The sequence below is a fragment of the Amblyomma mixtum genome, chromosome 2, assembly GCF_055824585.1.
Source record: "Amblyomma mixtum isolate Tamu chromosome 2, ASM5582458v1, whole genome shotgun sequence".
NCBI lineage: Eukaryota > Metazoa > Arthropoda > Arachnida > Ixodida > Ixodidae > Amblyomma > Amblyomma mixtum.
In genome coordinates, this window is record NC_143013.1 from 285,098,324 (window position 1) to 285,116,887 (window position 18,564).

At 44.7% G+C, this 18,564-nt stretch overlaps 1 protein-coding gene across 1 annotated transcript; it reads right to left on the reverse strand.

The window, feature by feature from the left end:
• Positions 1-10,089: 10,089 nt before the first annotated feature.
• On the reverse strand, positions 10,090-14,735 carry LOC149364335 (uncharacterized). Its single transcript, XM_089570081.1, has 4 exons — positions 14,588-14,735; positions 12,602-12,648; positions 11,358-11,462; positions 10,090-10,224 (listed from the first exon to the last, which is right to left on the reverse strand). Exons 1-4 carry the CDS (start codon positions 14,631-14,633, stop codon positions 10,120-10,122), a joined length of 303 nt encoding a protein of 100 aa, XP_089426207.1. The 5' UTR covers positions 14,634-14,735; the 3' UTR covers positions 10,090-10,119.
• Positions 14,736-18,564: the final 3,829 nt, after the last annotated feature.

The following is an 18,564-nucleotide window of genomic DNA, read 5'->3' on the forward strand; positions in this document are numbered from 1 at the left end:
CCATGGCGTCGCTGTGTAGGGCATGTCAACGACTTCAGTATGCTTGTTAACGTTGGTGGTGCATTAGTTGGTACCTTCATTCTATACCGATAAGGATATTTTTGTCTATATATCTGCCCTTGACATTCGAGTAAAATACGAGCGTATGTTCCGCTCTTCAAAGTAAACTGCAGTTGTGCAGTATGGAGTAATCGATTTTGCCAGAGAAGATGCACCATGAAAAACACGAGATGCTTTGGAGAAAACACCCACCTTGAAATTCTTAATTATCTGCAATCATGACAAGATATGCGTTGAAACAACGAGTGCTACAATTAAAGTGGATTATTCGCGTTACACTTGTAATATAAAAGGCTACGTTTTTTTTTTTCTCAGAGTTATTGCGGCATCGCCAACATTTCTGCTGTCCACGAGAGAAGTTTCCTCGCATCGTGAAAGTCTTTGACGGTGTAGATCAAAGAGCCCCTCATCACTCTGTGCGTCTGGTCGACTGACACGCCTGCTGCGACAGAGTCTGTGTAAATATTGAAGCGAAATCGGAGTGCACTCCTTGAGCCACTGAGCAGAAAAGGTTCTGGTATGTTTACCCAACTTTATTGAGACGTTCATACGGAATTCACGCAGTGACTTCGGATCATCGCTATGCAATCGCAACACTTAGATGCATACCTCCGTCCCACAAAAGTTGTTGGAAAACAGGTCTAAGCGCTACGAAACGGAAAATGTAACTAGAATGAGGTTTGAGAATACCTTCAAAGACTTATGGAGAGGACAAATTTTTTTTTTTTCGGAGTAGCTTTGCTCAAGATGCATGTACCATTTGTTACCTTTTAAGCCTTATGCAGGTGTAAGCATATGCCTTCACTTCCTGAGTAAGAATTTGTGTTTCTTTTCTCTTTGCTCGAGCATGTGCACAAGGTCGCATTGTCATGCGTTGTGAGTGGTATAAAAGGGCGTATATCGCCCTTATAAAAATAGACTATAGATACTCTATAGACTTCTTGTAGACTCTGTTGCCTTTCTATAGGTATTTCCTTTTGTCTATTCATAGTCTATAGACTGTAAAATCTATAGACTAAAATTAGGGAAAAAACTAGCGCCAAACCCTCTAATTCAAGTATGCACCAACTAGCCCAAAAAGAGGTGTTAATGCTATAGACTGTATTTAGACAAAAGTCTACTGAAAGTGTATAGCCATAAAACTATAGACTACCTATAGATTGTATATAGTATTTGGATTGCCTATAGACTGATCTCTAGGATTTGTCTATAGAGAGTCTATAGACTTTATAGACAGAAGTGTAAGACAATCTATAGACTGCCCAAAAGTTTTTGGTGAGCGCGGTCTCAGCTTCGGTAGTTCCTCATCGAGACGAGGAGCTGTGAAAACGAAAGCACTGTTTCTGTGCTCTCTAGTGCACTATGTTAGCACTCATCTGCAAGCATAGTCTTTCACACACTCGCTTGAGATGCAATTACGGTTTGTTTAGCACTGCTGAGTGCGGCAGTGTAATTTTTTCTTGTCTTTCTTCAGTTTCTTCAAATAATTCTTAGAATGTTGGTTTTGTCACAATGAAAAGCTGGAGAATATCTAGGCGAAGAGAAAACACTTGGTTTTCTTAACTTGTGTTTCAGAACCAGCAAAATACATTATATGTCTCAGACCCCTGCAGTCGTGTGATTGTCGGGATGACGTTTTTGATTCTGCTGAAATGAAAGGTCGTCTTGTGGCTCTTTGCAACAACCGATGAGGATAACTTGCAACGTAATCAGGGATGCTAACAAGGGGCCGCAGTGATTTGCATCTGAGTTTTTGTCATGCAAATTTTGTTAGAATAACAGTGCCAGTATTGTTTGCTAGAAATGGAGTATATTCTGTAACAAAGCTCGCGATCCTCATTTGACTTTCTTTATAGAGAGATACGCAAATATTTGGGGATCTAACGATAATAAAAGCGATTGGTGGGTAGAACACTGCTCGGAATGACCACATGCTGCCTTTTGAGCGCCAAAAAATATAATACCAGATCATCTTCGAACGACAGCTCCGCCGAAAATGCTCCTATTTGTAACTAGCCGGCATGCTTTCACTGGGTAACCATGCACAGACGCCAGACTTTAATCTATGGTGATGATCCGATCAGCATGCTTCTGCGTGGTTCTAATCATAGATTTTCTTTTATCGTTACGAAGGTAGCTTCTGTGACTGAAAGAAGTTTCCAGAAGATGGCGCCACCGCACACACAGGACGAATATTCTTCTCACAGATACCTACTTTCGTTTCGCCGGCATAACTTGGATGTGATCTGCGTTGAATTTTAAGAATACCGTGAAGTAATTCACATGCGGAATTTTCAAAAGACGTTTTGCACTAATCTACAAGCCACTAATGGTTGTGGTTATGCGTTGACATGCTGGGCGTCCGAAGCTTTTTCCCAGTTTGAGCATGTTACCGCGGATTAAGGTCTCGTCTCCGTGCTGTGCTAAAATCTTTCCGCAAATATCCCTCACATTTTTACTTCCGTTAAGCTTTACCACAGCTATCAGCTCCGCAATCGCGTTGACAGCCTTGCCCTGCCATCTTATCATGTGACCCACCTGGCCTTGCCACGCTAGCTCATAAGGCGATAATAGTGGACGCTAGCCTTTAGCCACCACTGGAATTCCTGCATTACTCCCCACAGGTGCTGAGCTGCGCGCTTCTTTTCTAAACACTTCTGCACTGCAGAGAAGCCGACGTCGTCCCGATTGTGGCCAGAAGCCTACGTGTTCAGCTACTGCTTTCGTGGTTTGCGAGTTTTTTCATGCATTGTGAGCAGCTTTAGTAAACGGCGGCTGCATACGGTAAGTGGTTCTAATGATAGGTTTTCTTTTATCGTTGCGAAGGTAGCTTTTGTGACTGGAGAAGTTTCAGGGAGATGGCACCACTGCACACACAGTACGAAGATTCTCTTACGAATTTATGGTTGCAGACGGCTCACTAGTAACAAGCTTCATCTTATTCACTGCAACTGTGTTTAGTTGGAAATAAACTGAGTTCGACACACAAAATAAACGGATTAAAAGATCTCCCCCGCCACCGATAGGCTGAGCATAACGTCTGCATACAAGCGTAATGACTTTCCCTAAGGATTTGGATGCTTTGGGAAACAAGATGCTTTGACCTCAAGTTTACTATCGCAGCCTGCACTTGTAGGAATCACACTAAGCACAGAAAACATAACGCGCGAAACTATCACACGAAAACAATTCGAAACGCGCGAAAGCATCACTTCGGTTTCGTTTTGGGTTCGAGGCTGGGAATTCAACCTCAACCAGGCTTCAGACAACAATCGGCGAAATAGGTGAGTGGGGGCCTTAGTGCTCGCGTACTGAAACTAGACGGTAAGCAAACTCCGCCTTAAGGATATGACGCCAATGCTGTAATGGAATAATGCCCATATAGGCGAAATTGTTCACAATCCGGTGAGCAGGTTGTGATGACATCATAAGACCACGTGACCAAGATGGCGCACCTGCCACCTAGAGGGGTAGATAGGTGGCAGGTGCCCTAGGGCACACTGCCCACAACCCGGTGGGCACACATAGGGACCGCACAGACAACGGCTAAGCGGCAGAATGGAGGCTGTACTGCTAATTAGCACTACACTAATTAGGTGCTAAAATATAGGAGGAGGTTTGATTCGAACGAACCGCTTCACTAGACCCTTATTTTCAAGACGGCTGCACTGCTAAACCGAAACTAACTTGGTTTAAGCAAGGAAGGAGGCGGAGCGCACGAAAAAGCAAGAAATGCGACCGGAAAGTGTCTCAGGCTTGATGCATGCAGACCATTCGGTGCGAGCGCGCCCCAAGCAGGCCGCCGCGTGTCTCATGAATGCCGCTCCTAATGAATCCACTGTGCAGCTCAGCGCAAGATTGTCACGCCCAGCGACTTATTCCTGGGCACACGCGTTTGCGAGGAACACGGTTTCGTATTTGCACACAAGGGGGAACCGAGGAGAGATCTGGAGCCTCTTATGTATCACGTGTCGACTGAATAGGCCCGCTGAGTGTGTTGGCTCAACGAATATATATATAGTGTGTTTGATGGCAGTGCCGTTGCTTCTTTTTGGTCGAGTCTGGATGATCTCTTTGTCTGTGAATAACTACTACTTGCAGTTTCATGCTTTCTTCCGATTTTTGTTTTACTGCGATTTCAGTGCGCGGAATGTAAATCCGCAGGTGATCGAAATTAATGCGAATGCTCTGAATGCGCCGTGCCTCGTTGCGCCACCTGGGCGGGAATTGATTAATCTTTCTGTGGCTGATTTATGGAGGAGCGGTAGGATTGGAGAGGAGAGACTGGTGTACTGAACGCGAAATTACCTCCGCCTCCCTCCCCCTTCTGCTCGTCCTTAACAAAATCCCGCCCCTTCGAAAAGTTGCCCGTAAATCCACCCCGTACAGCCTTGTCATCATATATATACCATGAGTTGAGTTAATTTCTTCGGCGGCAGAAACATTAGACATTGTTTTTTTTTATGTGTGTGCGCAAAATGCAATAATGAATTGAGCGATAGCTAGAGAATGGGATGTGGTAACCGCTTTCTTTAATCTGACTTTATAGAACTAATAGAACAAACTCGAAACAATCCCTTTCAGAAGCTGCCGCTGGCTAAATAGAGCCACCGTGGTACACTTTGCGATGGTATTTTTGTTCCGTTGTTTTCTTATTAGTGCATTAATGAAACGAGTAGTTATGGGATGCGTTTAATTCCCAAGACAGACAATTTTCTTACTTTGAACTTCAGGTAAGCAATGAATGCATCCACAGTATGCGCTGCACGGTACGGACACGGTTAGTTGGGAGCTGAGTTTTCGAATGCACGAGGATCTTGTGTATCTATGACCTCCACAACTTGCAAGAAGAAGAGACGAAAAGGAACTAACACAAAATAAATGGAACTAAAATTCGCGGTTATAACATTCTTACCAAGGTCTGTGCCAGTCGCATTGAGACCGTGAGCGATTATATTGTTATAGTCGTTGCCTTGCTCAGTCAATCACATTACGATGGAGTCGCAGTCAGGGAGCTTAGAGCCACAAAACGATAATGTTTACCTGCTTCACTACAACAAAACTGAATGGCTGAATACGATGCTGTGTAAACGTTCACTTTCCAAACTGCCTTATCTTTCCTCACTTTTTAACGAAAAAAAAAATCTCAACCTCTAGCCTTTGCGAGCAGTACTTGCAATGTATGTTTTCAGCTCAACGAATTGCAAATCTGCGCATTCCTTGCAACATGAAGACGGTGCAATTCATGAAATTAGTGGGACCAAAGCTAAAGCACTCACCATGCAGTCGATCATTTTTGTCGTGAAAACGTTCCAGCAGAATTCTCCGGTACCAACTTACCCATCAGTCAACTCTTTTGAAGATTTTTCCAATCGTCGTGCCAATTTTCGCAAACTTATGCTAACACAGTTCTTTAGAAAGTGAACAAAATCCTGCACAAACATTTTCACTACCACAAATGCAGGAAGAAAATTTCAGCAGCCCGAGCCGGGGCTTCGTACCTTTCTCGCCGACCTAACACGTCATCGCCGAAGCACGTTTTTCTCGGAACACCTAAGCTGTGCAACGACACCTCAGCGTGAAAGATGTCGGGCGCCCCACACCTAAGGCCTCCAACTCCACGTTCGTCGGCGCTTATCACAGACCACTCAAATCACGGCCAGCGGACATCTTGCTACATTGGCCTAACCAGTCCTCTGTCGCGGTGGCCAACGGGCAGACAGTTTCCCCGTGTTGCGAATACTACGCGTACCAACAAACAGCTGTTAGACACCGAGGTCCGTTTCGCCGGTTCGACAGAGGGTGCAAGGAAGTAAAGAAAACGTGACGAAAACAAAGAATGAAAGTGACAAAAAGCAGGTGGCCTGGCTGGCGTGGGTCGCGCGGGGTCGCCTCCTTGCCATCTTGCTTCCGGCTACTTGTTAATACGAAACGTCGCTTGTATGCGGTGGTTAACCAGCCCCAGCGGCTGCTGGAAATGCTCCCGTGCTTGCTTGTTCAGGGGAATGACGTCCCGTGGCCGGTCTCCGCCGACAAGCGCGGCTGGCCGGCATTATTCATGAGCCTTCCACCTCTAGCACTTTACCGCGAAGGTGTGCCTCCTTCCTTATACGGGCGATAGTCGGCGCAACGTTGCGAACAGGGCGCGCGTCTGCTGCCAATAAGGGGTGTCTAGAGTGCTCGTACTGGATTTCTACCCATAGAGAGTCTGGTATCGTTGAAATTATAACGTTCGCGAGGACGGTGGCTGAGGGTTGTCTTAGAGGTACCTTTCGTAGGCTCCTGTGAAGCAGACCAAATCTTTCCCTGAACTTTGGTGTACCTTTTAATCTTTTTCAGTCACCTACATTATTTTTCTGGCTGACTTCAGTGAAAGAAGGTAGAAAAATTGAGCTCTGAATTTAACTACTTAGAGGGCTCCTCAGGGTATTTGTTCTCTATCCTCCCTTCATCTACAAACCATTTGTTCTGTTCCCGCCTTTCCGCACCCTTTCACTTTTGTTTTCATCTTATGTAGGTAGGTCCATCTTTCTGGACTGTTAAAGCCTATAGGGCTATGGGCATAGGCCATTGTGCTTTAGCGGGCTTGTCCTGAGAGATGTAGCTGATGATGATGGTGAAATGCATAATTTCGATTTTTAAAACATAATATGCTTTTGGTTAAATGACTCTAACGTATTGTGATACCACAAAAACCAACATCTGCTGAGCTTCTCTGCTATCTCTTCTGGCCGAAACGAGCTGTCATTCCGTGTAATCAGATTATTCTATCAAAGCTAGCAAAGCCGGTCTTTGATGATAAAATAATGGCCGAGAACCAATGTATTATTTAATGCTCACAGTCGTTATTTAGATGTCAAAAAAAGTCTTAAGCATAGAGCATTTCTTTGTTGTGTGCTACTTATTACCTTATTGCCACCCGTTTTTTTTTTTTAAATAATATGTTCACCTAGATATTGTGCAACTCATGGCAGATGGGTACTTAGCAACACTACAGCGAAAAGCAATGCAGGGTGCTCAATTTTGGTATTTTGTATCACGATGCTTAGCCGTTTAGCTATATTGCCCTCTTTTTTTTCAACTGTTATCGCGCTGGGGACTGTTCAAAGTGAGCAACCTTTAGTATTATTTCAGGCTGCCAAAAGTGAAGAAGTACCGGCTCATCTCTACTGTTAACTTCACAGCAAAGTGGCTGCCGAACGTAAGATGCAGCTCTCGAGAGCTGCATTAAAGTTGAAATTCTTATTCCTGGAGCCATGAACTGCGCTATTGTTTGCACAGATAACTACAATGTTTCAAAATGTCTGCGACCGATCGAAGCACCTTGAAAATATACGCGTCGTTATGGGTGGAACTCGAGCGGTCGCTTCCCGACTACGGAAAAATGCACTTCGATGCAGGAGAAATGAGAGAACGACGTGAATAGATATTTCGATGCCCAAAACTCCCAGCAATTGACACTGATCCCAAGTTGCTGGCAACACAGCCGTTGATTTGGCACGTAGAAGTAGATTATAAAATTTCGTAAATATTCTTTAAATACCTTCAAAGAAGCGAAGCATACCTGATATACGTCATTGATGTTGTGCGCGCACAAGACCCACTGCCGAAGCTTGCGAGCAGAGGAAAAAAGAAAAAAAAATGCGGCGTGCTATAGACTTTTTATTTTCCCGCAAAGCGTCCGCTCTCATTTTCGTTTTGGAGGAAAAAAAAAGAGCAGAGTTAAAAAAAAAGATAACGAAACGCGAAAAGCTTTTAGACCTCTTTGTCTGAGCTCTCATGCAAACAATACGCCGAAACCTGCCCGGAGATTTCAAATCAAACCTGGCTTCAAACTTTTCGTTAAAATTGTTTAAAATTTTTTTTCGAGATGTTGATCCGTTCGTGTCAAGCCGTTTTGAAACCACGCGGAGTCGCGCCGTCGGTGCGGCTTTCCTTCCACTCCACCGGGAGTACGGTCGAATCGTGACTCTGCCTTGGTGCCACTATACCAATCAGAATCTGCGGAATCGATTCCTCAGTGCTGTCCGATGCGAGTCCAGGGACCAGCAATCACTGCCATTTTGTTCAAGAGTGTTGGAACATAAGGACAGAGATGTTCATACGCGTATACACGAAAAGAGCGTCAATTCTTCCTGGACGCGCCCTTTCTGCGCCGCCAAAATGCGGCGGTGGTGATGACGATGGCGTGCCACCATGCTTACATCATTACAAACGTGTACGGTAGGCTTGCGTACAACTTGTGCCATAGCTGAAAACGCAGAATGAACAGACGCCGCGGTGGCTCAGTGGTCATGGTGTTGGGCTGCTGACCCGAAAGACGCGGGTTCGATCCCGGCTGTGGCGGTCGCATTTCAATGGAGGCGAAATACTAGAGGCCGTGCACTGTGCGATGTCAGTGCACGTTAAAGAAGCACAGGTGGTTGAAATTTTCGGAGCCCTTCACTACAGCGTCTCTCATAGCCTGAGTCGCTTTGGGACGTTAAACCCCATAAACCAAACCTAAACCAAGCAGAATGAAAGCTAGCGAACGGTATAACGAGCTTCACGTTCATTGCCTATATAAAGCTCATTTGTTTTTACCGCAGTGACGTCAGCAAATTTCTTGTTCATAAACATGAGAAGGTCGGTACCAAAGACGGCGGGCATATGATACCCAATGAGATATCCTTATAATCAATTAACTCATATTTAACCAAATAGACTACAGTCTTCTCAGTGCAATAAGGCCAAAATCTTGAAGTAACGTGCTTGGAGAGAAGCAACAGTTGGTGTGAAAAGAAAAACGAAAATGCTCACAGTTTCAGAGGTCACCGGTGACGCCTGTAAAGCATAGGGCCAACCTTCCTCATACTACGGCGACCTACCTTTCGCGGGAAGTATGTGGAAGTTTACATTTCTTCAATGATAGAGCTTTATTAGATTGAATGGCACTGACTCGAGAAGTACGGGCGGTTCCTCCGCGTCTAGACGTCACCGCTTTATGCAGGAGGTCGTGGACGGGTCTCTGGACACTCCGTCGTGTATCTCGCTGTGGCTTGTCGCGTTCGCCGTGACGAAAGCGCAGATGACGCCGCTCAGTGTGATGCGATGAACGCATACTTGGCGCAGCAGTCACCGATGTGCATTTAATTAATGGCAAGAAGCATTTCGCCTGCTATAGGTGCTTTTGCACGCGCAGTGGTCACTAAAAGAAATGTCAAGAAGTACCCGTAATTCTTTGCCGCACGATGAACGTGATGAAGCCAGCGCACATACAGAAGTTTTTTTTTTTTTTTTGAACTTCGAGAGAAAGAAGACAGCGTGAAGGAAGAGGACGTCAAGTTGGGTGATGAGATTTTGAGACATGCAGGCATAAGGCGCCCGCTGCTCGAGCATGACAAAGGCAGTGGGAGATAATTGAAAAAATCCTGAGTCCTGCAGTGGACTTACGCGGGCTGAAGGTGATAATTATGATGTTTTAGCCAGGTTTAACATTTAGAAGTGATAGTTTGTTTGTATGCTTTCTAAGGGCGGACGTGGATTAACCGAGTGGTTAAGCAGCTGTCGCATGCTCTCATAACTCACTACAACGGCTGCAGGTTCGCACCGTGCAATGCAAGGACAGACGCTGTAGCGCTTGCCCTTGTCTCTTATTGGTGGGTAGCCTTGTGTTTTCGTTCACCTTTTCACCTTAAGAACACCATGCATTAACTGCCCCAACCGATGTTTTATTGCGTGCTGCCTTCGAACGTTGAAGTCACATCACGGAAAAAGCTACATTACGGCGAATTTCTGCGACAGTATGGCTGTGTATTAAGCATTCAGTCACTTGGCAGATGTTACCGGATTTTAGGATCGAAGCACTAAAGCATTGGTTGGGTTTTGAGCGGTGCGTCGCGAACTACAAACTTGCATAGTTATTGGTCAAAGACCTCTCATACAAAAGGCTGAGGCAGCGGCTACGACAAGGAATCTTCAGCAAGGAAAAGCGTACTTTATTTCGATGTTTTGGAATAGACGCCGACCAGAAAGCTTACGTCATAGTTTATAGTAATGTCGTGTTTATGAACCACTTTTTTATCCGAACCTCTTGAACGGCGTCAACTTTATTAGAAAGCCGAGAACACCACCCATCACACATCTTCCTTTCTCGCAGTGTCCTTGTATGCCACTGAGAAATCTCTGAAAAGAAATGCAACACAGCTGCGTTTATCTAAAAGGTTACATCCAGATAACGACTTGAACCTTTTTTATCTTAAGCTACAACTACGTTTCGCCTTTTGATTCCCTTTATTATGGAGTGAATGTAGGAAGCTGCATAAAAACATAAAAACACATAGGCCACAGGAAGGTACTATCGCGCTCAATATGAGTTGCAACGCGCGGTCATCGACCGGGGCTCGTTCCGTGGTGTGCCTCCTCCAAACAGTCGCTCGGAATTCTGGGAGAAACTTTTTCCTGAGCGGGGGTGCTGTTGTTTCCTGGAACAGCAGTTTCTCTCAGAATTCCGAGCGACTGTTTGGAGGAGGCACACCACGGAACGAGCCCCGGTCGATGACCGCGCGTTGCAACTCATATTGAGCGCGATAGTACGTTTGTGCAGAAGTGTCACTCACTATGCCCCTCTATCTAGCATCTAGCACGCTTGGTCTCTTCGCTATTTCTGTCAGACATTCTTGTCACAAAAAAAGAAAAAGAAAGGTGCGCATTTCTGAAGCCCATCTGGTACATGTATCCGTGGTACAGTCTTTGTCAAAAGTAACCAGGCTGCATGGTTTGCTTCTCATTCGTATAACAGCGCTCACGGCTTCCCTAAAGATAAAAAAGTTCTTTGAAGGTGAAGACAGGGGCTCTTCTTACCATACAGAGATTTAGAGCTTGAGGGCTGGCACAGTAGCTTTAATATACGACTGAGAAGAAAAACGTGCAGCCTGGCTACTTTTGACAAAGACTGTACATACCATTTGCCATGCTATCATGACAGCTTCGGGGGACAGTTAAGCGACTGCACACCTCTTTAGTTTGGGTCAACCATGGTTCCGCTTTGCGCAACGGTATACATGCAGTAATAAAAAACAGTAATAAAACAGTAATAAAAAACGTTTCCGGGTCATCGTTTTCGTAGCGCCTTATACACCATCCTACCTTATCTTTCTCTACCAGCGACTGTAATGCTGTTGCCTCGGAAATGATGGCACAATGCAGGTATAGAAAAATAAATGAATATGTGAACTAAAAGCTCATTAATTTTTATGTTGTAATTTTCTGTCGCTTCATCCACTTTCACACGTTTAATAGAAGTCAGGCATAGTTACCTTGCAGGGCTTATTATCCGTCTTGTTTATTATCTTCCCGACAGGAAACAAATAGGCGACCCTTCGTGTGACACAAAACTCCTTACAAGGGTATATGGGTACATTCTGGAGAACAAGAATAAAATAATTTTTGTATTATTTTGAACTATTGGCAAGAAGGTGCCGGGGCGAAGGTGGCGACGATCCTGTTCATTGTGGCTCGAGCATTGTTCAAGTGCATTTGGCTCATCCGGATAGAGCCACCATTTGTCGAAATGTTGTCATCTCCAACATTTCAAATTACGTAAGCGTTAGTAGGCAGGTGGTTAACTAAAGCTCTTAAATTTTTCTCTTTTACGGTACTTGAAGGCCAAAAAACCGAAATATGGTCTCCAAAACTGCTGACATTTCGGCCGCTTCCATACAAGTCCACCGTTTGAGGTCCCGAGGATGCACAGTTCAATTTATTTTTCTCCTCGCTACAATTATGCACCAAATGCATTCACTCCCCGCATCGCGGCATCATGAACGCTACGTCTAGAATGAAAATAATTACGGGAGAGTTTAGTTATCATTGTGCGATCACAATCCTTTAGCGTTAATCTTTCTGCGTTTCATCACTGATGTGACACTTCTGATCGTGTCTTCATATTTTTTTCTATATTATTCCTGTATATATTATAATGTTTTATATATATATTATACTTTATTAGCCAACATCAATTTTAGTCATTCTTTCTTTTTGATTTTTCATGTAGCCGCTGTCTCCCGGTCATTGCTTCCTCTCCCCTGCAATTGGCGAGGTAGATTTCTTCGCTTTGCCACCTTACCGGTGGCAGGTGCAAGTGTACATAATATTGCCGGACGCCGCCTTGTTTTCCCGATGGCGCTTTTAATACGCGTCAAAATCAGAATTAAAATGATTTTCAAGGGAAATAGCACTTATCAGCGCATAGTACAGAAGCAAGTTATAGGAAAATTAGCAGTTTCCCCCGCTAGAAACATAATTAGCAAGATAAAACTGGGTGAAAACTCTAATTCGCAAGCTAAATTCTCAGCTATGATAAGGTGAAACTCAACAGCTAAAGTAAGCTATCATTCCAGTGCACTTGGAAATGCATTCGCAAGTCAAAACCAACTTCTAGTCTCACCACGGCGTGCCTCTAATAGGCAGGTAGGGGCTTTGGGTATTGGTGCTCAAAAACACATTTACTTTGTAAACGAGATAATATCCACAGTGTCTCTTTCTTGTAGTTGATACTTACAAATGTCAGTGTACAGTTGGGCCTTTTTTCTCGCTTAGCCCCCTGTACTGAAAAAAAAATACACAAAGAACGACGTATAAGTATTAGCTGTACGTATAAGTATTAGCTGTACCAACACAGCAGGCACCAGAGAATTTGTCTTATATGATTCATACATTCGAGTAATTAAGTACAGCGCACACTTCAGTTTTCCTCAAGATTCGTTGCTCTCGGTACGCAGATTTAATAATTTCCCTCACAACATCAAAGTTTGCCTAGAAAATAACCTATTGAACACCCGTTTCAGGTCATCACAAAATGAGAGCGAACAGGAAATAATCATTTCCCGTGGGAAAATATGTCTCCACAATCACTCTATAAGCATGAAAGCAATAGAATCTCCCTGCAACTAAATGAAAATAGCTGTTTGATACGAAGTTTCCTACGCATCACACACACAAAAAAAGGTTCGAATTGCTAATAATTTTTCTGAGTTTCTAGTTTTTACCTTAAGCTACTTTTCCGCTTTACAAAATTTGCACAAAGAAGGGACATCTGATATTAAATATATTCAATCAACACTGAAAGCAAGCGCTGTCACGCAAATAAATTGCGAGGTTTAAAATATTTTCTGTTTAGGCGTGATTTTTTTTTTTCGCTGTCAAGAATGTAATATCACATGTTCTTGCAGGCATATAATCACCAGGTCTGCCTGCCATTCAGCAAAATTTTTGGTGAATTAAATAACGGAGTACATTTTAATGCGCTTTCAGTGTTCGAAATAAATATATATTTTTTTCATGAAAAGAAAAATGCCTATTCCTGGAGCCCAAATTGAATTAGAAATCAAAGTTGACCCAGAGTGCCTGCACTTAGTGGTATTTTGCTGTTGCAAAAATAATGCATTGAATAGCCTTCCAAGATGGCTGCTTTCACTAAATAGCATGCTACTACCTGCAACAAAGTAACCGCATGTTTCCTGTGCTTTACTGTCCGGTTATTTGTCATTTTTCATTCGAAGAAGTTTTATCTTGCCCAACAATGTTTGAGTATATATGTGACAGAAGTTGTCGATACCACTTTCTGAAGGGTCTCATATCCGTGAAACCGTACTGCACGTAGAAAATTTACACACACAACCTGTTAAACATGCGTCTCCCGCCCTCTTTATGTTTTGGGGAAAGCAGAAGCTTAAAATATATATAGCGGAGTTAAAAACGCTACTCTTCTCCAGGCCTGATGACGATACACTGAGACAATTTTTATGCTCCTGTATTGTTCATCCCACGACCGGCTGCTCGTGGTTCATCCATATCGCTTTATAGTTGCTTTTAAGAGTGGCCGCGAGAAATGGTAAAACAGTGACGCCGACACAGTTTCTTTGATATGCCTTTGTGAATCGTGAAGAGGAATGACGGCTCTGACAAGAGTATGGGGAGTGCTTGAGATAACTCTTACTCCTCGTAAGTGCTGGTAAGTTGCACTCGGGTGTCGCCATGCTCAATGGTAAAGCTAGGCGCCTAGGCAAACAAAGCGACGTATTTCGCTACGCATGGCATGACGCAAGTAACTGGACGCGCTTCAAGCATAGCAGTATTCCGCTTTGGAGTACGAGATTATGTCAGAGCATGTAGGTAGCGTAACGGAAGGGTCTCAGTTATTAGCTTTTACTTCCAACGGAGAACGGTTCTAACCCTTGTGGCGAAAGATAACGTCATCTACGAGGTATCTAATAACTAGTGACACAGACGATTACATCGCTGTGAACGGCCGTTTTCTGAGTGAGCTCACGCTATCCTAAAGACTGCGTACTTCAATGAGGATCGCGAGACTGATGCCAAAAAAATTTCCCTCTCGTTTTTCTTCGGTTGCAAGCACTAAGGCCTACCAGCTAGGTATGGCTTCGTTGTTCACAAAAAGTTCAAGGACACGAGAAAGTCAGAGTTCGAGGTAGGTGAACCTATGCTGCACACGTGATCGCTTCCGCTGCAGGCAGTCTGCACTCACCCAAGGAAAATGACAGGAGCAGCAGTAAGACCACAGCAATCATCATAAAAAGCGCGTTGTTTGAGCTTTTTGATCAGCAGCAGGCTACCATTGCCAGCACATACGTGCGGGGAGAAAGGTTCCTCGAGGCGTCAGCATCCGAGAAAAAAGGAAAGGGTATTGTTCTTTGGAGTTAAGCCCTTAGGTGTCTCTTTGCCCCCCATCGGCTAAGCTTCTTGTCCACATTCATATTTGTCGCCATGTCTTAGCTAAGCGCGGTGCCAGAGAATATCGCCCATTGTCTTTCTACCGCAAAGCTTCGCGTGTTTTCTGTAGACACGCTGAGGGTCTCACAAAAAAAAAGAAAAAGATAAGTCGGTAGCTCGTGTTGGAAAGCTTCGAAGTGGCCAGGAGGCAATGATGCATGAAGCATTGTAGCATTTTTTTTAAAATCTTTCCAGGGAATCGACTGAGGGCTTCTGCGTGCAATACCAAGCGCGTTGTTTCTTTCTCTTTGGCCAGCAGCTGTTCCCAGTGAACAGGCGCTTTCGCGTGACTATACAGACACTCGAAAGTCAAAAGACCTGGAAATAAGGTTTCACGTATCACGTTTTTTCCTTCACTGTCGCGCCATTTTGGGTTGATAAACAAGTTGCTACGCAGCGACTGTAAAGTAAAGGAAGAAATGGGCTTGGGCAGGACATGTAATGCGAAGGCAAGATAATCGCTGGTCCTTAAAGTTAATGGGTAGATTCCAAGAGAAGGCAAGCGTAGCAGGGGGAGCCAGAAAGTTAGCTGGGCGGATGAGATTAAGAATTTCGGGGATACGGTAGTCGCAACTGGCAAAGGACAAGGTTAATTGGAGAGACGTGGGAAAGGCCTTCGCCCTACACTCTAAACACGAATACACCTATATGGGAGTAAAAGAAGTAAGTTGTCCTCTAACGCACTCCCTTCTTTGAAGGATGTGCGCTAGAGGAAGAATTTACTCCCTTTTTACTCCTTTCTGCTTAGAGTGCACAGTGGGCGCAGTCAGGCTGGTGATGATGATGATTCTAAAAGTAACCTCGAACACGCAAAAAACTAGCGTTAGTGAATTGCACAGTACTCATGCGGAAGGAACTAAAGTTGACCTCTAGCGCACACACTTTAAAAAAGGGAGTACGCTAGACACAGCTTACTTTGTTTTACTTCCATATAGGTGTATTTGTGTTTAGAGTGTAATACCGCGTCGAGACACCCTTAAGTCGAGTTGGATGCCAGCTTGTGCTTATATGATTGATGAATTCTGCATGCCAAGACTGTCTGCACTTCGTTAGCCTTTTCTATCTCGAAAGTCTCGTGAAGCGTCGTGTTGCTCAAAATTACCGAAAGAGAAAAGAGGCCCATGGTCGCTCAACCACACTGGGCAGGCGCCGGGATGCCAGAAATGAACACTTTCAGGCTGTATTATATAGCAAATCATTTCATTTTCATTTCATTTGTTCGTTACGTCAATCGTGACTAAAGCAACAGCAGGTGGGGAAGCGTAAGACCAGCCACAGGCACGGCTGGTCTGGTTGCGGCGCGCGCTATAGGCCCCCCCTATACCTCCTCTATAGACCTCCTACCGCCGCCGCATCCAGTCCGGCCGAGTCAGAGGTACCGTGCTCCGCAAGTAGGTCGCATAGCCACCGCACAATTTCTTTCCAAAGACTGGATTAGGGCCAACGAAGCTCAGAAGACGTGCAAACGTGCCACCAGGCTCCGTCATTCTTCTGCGTGGGCGTTGGTCCGTCAGTGCGCCATGGGTGTTGTGCCCGTTGTGCAAGTAACACCTTTAGTATACCATTTACCGCGTTTCCAATACCGTCACCCACCGGAGTACGGGGGCTTGCCCACCACCAGTGCGCACACGCTGATTGGTCGCGATGGGGCAGGCGTACGCGCAGCTGCCGACTACCTGGCGCCATCTGGCGCCCTCAGGGCGATCTGCGCATGCGCACTGATGTCCCGCGGGCTCCCGGTACTCCGGTAACGGCAACGATAGACACCTTTAGCGTACCGCGTTACCGTTACCGGAGTGCCGGGAGCCCGCGGGACACCAGTGCGCATGCGCATATCTCCTAGAGGGCGCCAGATAGCGCCAGGTACTCGGAGTTGCGCGCGCCCCTGTCGCATCGGGACCAATCAGAGCGTGCGGACTGGCGGTGGGCGGGCTGCCGGTATTCCGGCAATGGTAACGGTAGCACGGTACACCGTATGCTAAAGCTGCCTAATGGCATCATATGTGTGTTCCTGCCATGACCAGCTTGGCGTCAACCTTCGCGGCCTACGTCACCGGGAGTAACGACCAATGTCAGAGGACCAAGTGAAATGAAAACAAAATTAATCGTTTCGTAATACCGCCCTTTGTATTTGGCTTTGCTAGTGCTTTTAGAAGATAACTTGGATTCACTCGCAACCACCTAAATTTTCTCGGGCCAAACCTCTAGGAAATGCTTCGATAATGTTGACATGAGTCTGCTACTGAACATTCCCCTGCGTCAAGCTTATTACGAAAGTGTAAAAATCGCGGTTCAAGAAGTTTAACTTTCGCATAGTGGGGAGCATCGAGGAGCAGCTTTGATTTCGCCCTATAGAATTCATGTTTTCGGCCAAGATTAACCAAGCCAAATCCGAAGTGCCCACTTACTGGCGTTCCTTTTGTGGATAAATTGTTCTTCCACCAAGGAAGAACAATTCGCAAGGACTAATTGACTTTGTCTTGTACCGGCATATTACGGCATTCTAAGAACAGAGACCACTCTCCCAGATGACGGGGCTTTTAAAAGATGTAAATAACCAAACACAAAGTACAGGCGTCGCCAAGCAAACTGTTTCCGTCTACACCGATTTTTTAACTGCGGATCCGAGAGTCTACACTATAGAGCCATTCCCTTGAAAATGGCGGCAACCAGTCTTTCTCTATGTGGTCATCACGAGCTTTTATAGAGTGGCGGGAAGTCTTATAAATTCAATTTTCTCAGCCTTAAGTGCGTCTTCTGGTACCGGGAAAACGTCAATGTGGCCGAAAAGAGCTGGGAAATTAATTTTAGTGAAAACAATAATTACATAGAGATGTCCTCAAATGCTTCTTTAAGAATTTCGCAAAGACGTTGCGCCTATATTCCATCAAGGTCAGTTTGGGAAACTCTATGATAAAAAGAGACCGAGAAATCTAATCAATGACGCAATTCTCTTCTTGGCTTAGCTGGTAGACCGACTGCAATGGAGAGACGGCTGTGCCGGGTTTTATCTGCGGATCTGGGTGAATTTTCGCACCAGCTACGATGGTTCTGAGAAAAGTGTGTGGCTTTTCGTTGTAGCCGTACGGCTCCGCTCAGGTGGATATTAATGAATATTTACTCCCTTGACTGAAGCTACTTTGATTGATTGCATGCGCAGAGGCGTGCGTGTTTTGGAAAATGCTGTTGTCTTGTGTAAAATCAATCCCAACAATTCTAGACGGAAGCATTTCTGAGCGGGAAACCGTTTATGAACTCAATTTTTTCATATATTGTAAGATTTAGCTATAACAATCAATATATCCACTGATCACCCGATGGCAGTCCATTTTTTTTCTATTAACGTTTTTGCTATCGTCAAATGCGTTCCCCATGAGTTTTTTATGGGAGTCTTAACTGTTCGATTCGGTGGCTGGAAACACTTTAAAACCAAGATTTTGCTACATATCAGAGGAATGGAACTTTACCTTCAATATTTACATAACAATGTATTACAATTTTCCAATTTTCAAAATTTTTGCCCGACAATGTTGTACATTTATATAAGAAATAGCGTGAGTTCGCAAATTTACTCTTGCAGAAGCTGGCGGAAGGAGGCGTCGAAGACACATGGGGCAAAGATTTGCTTACCTTTAGCACCGGCCTCCGGTGTAACATCCCAACTTCGCGACTGGTTGCCGCTAGTGTTCCTATATATGCTCTATATATATGCTATATATTCCTATATATGTT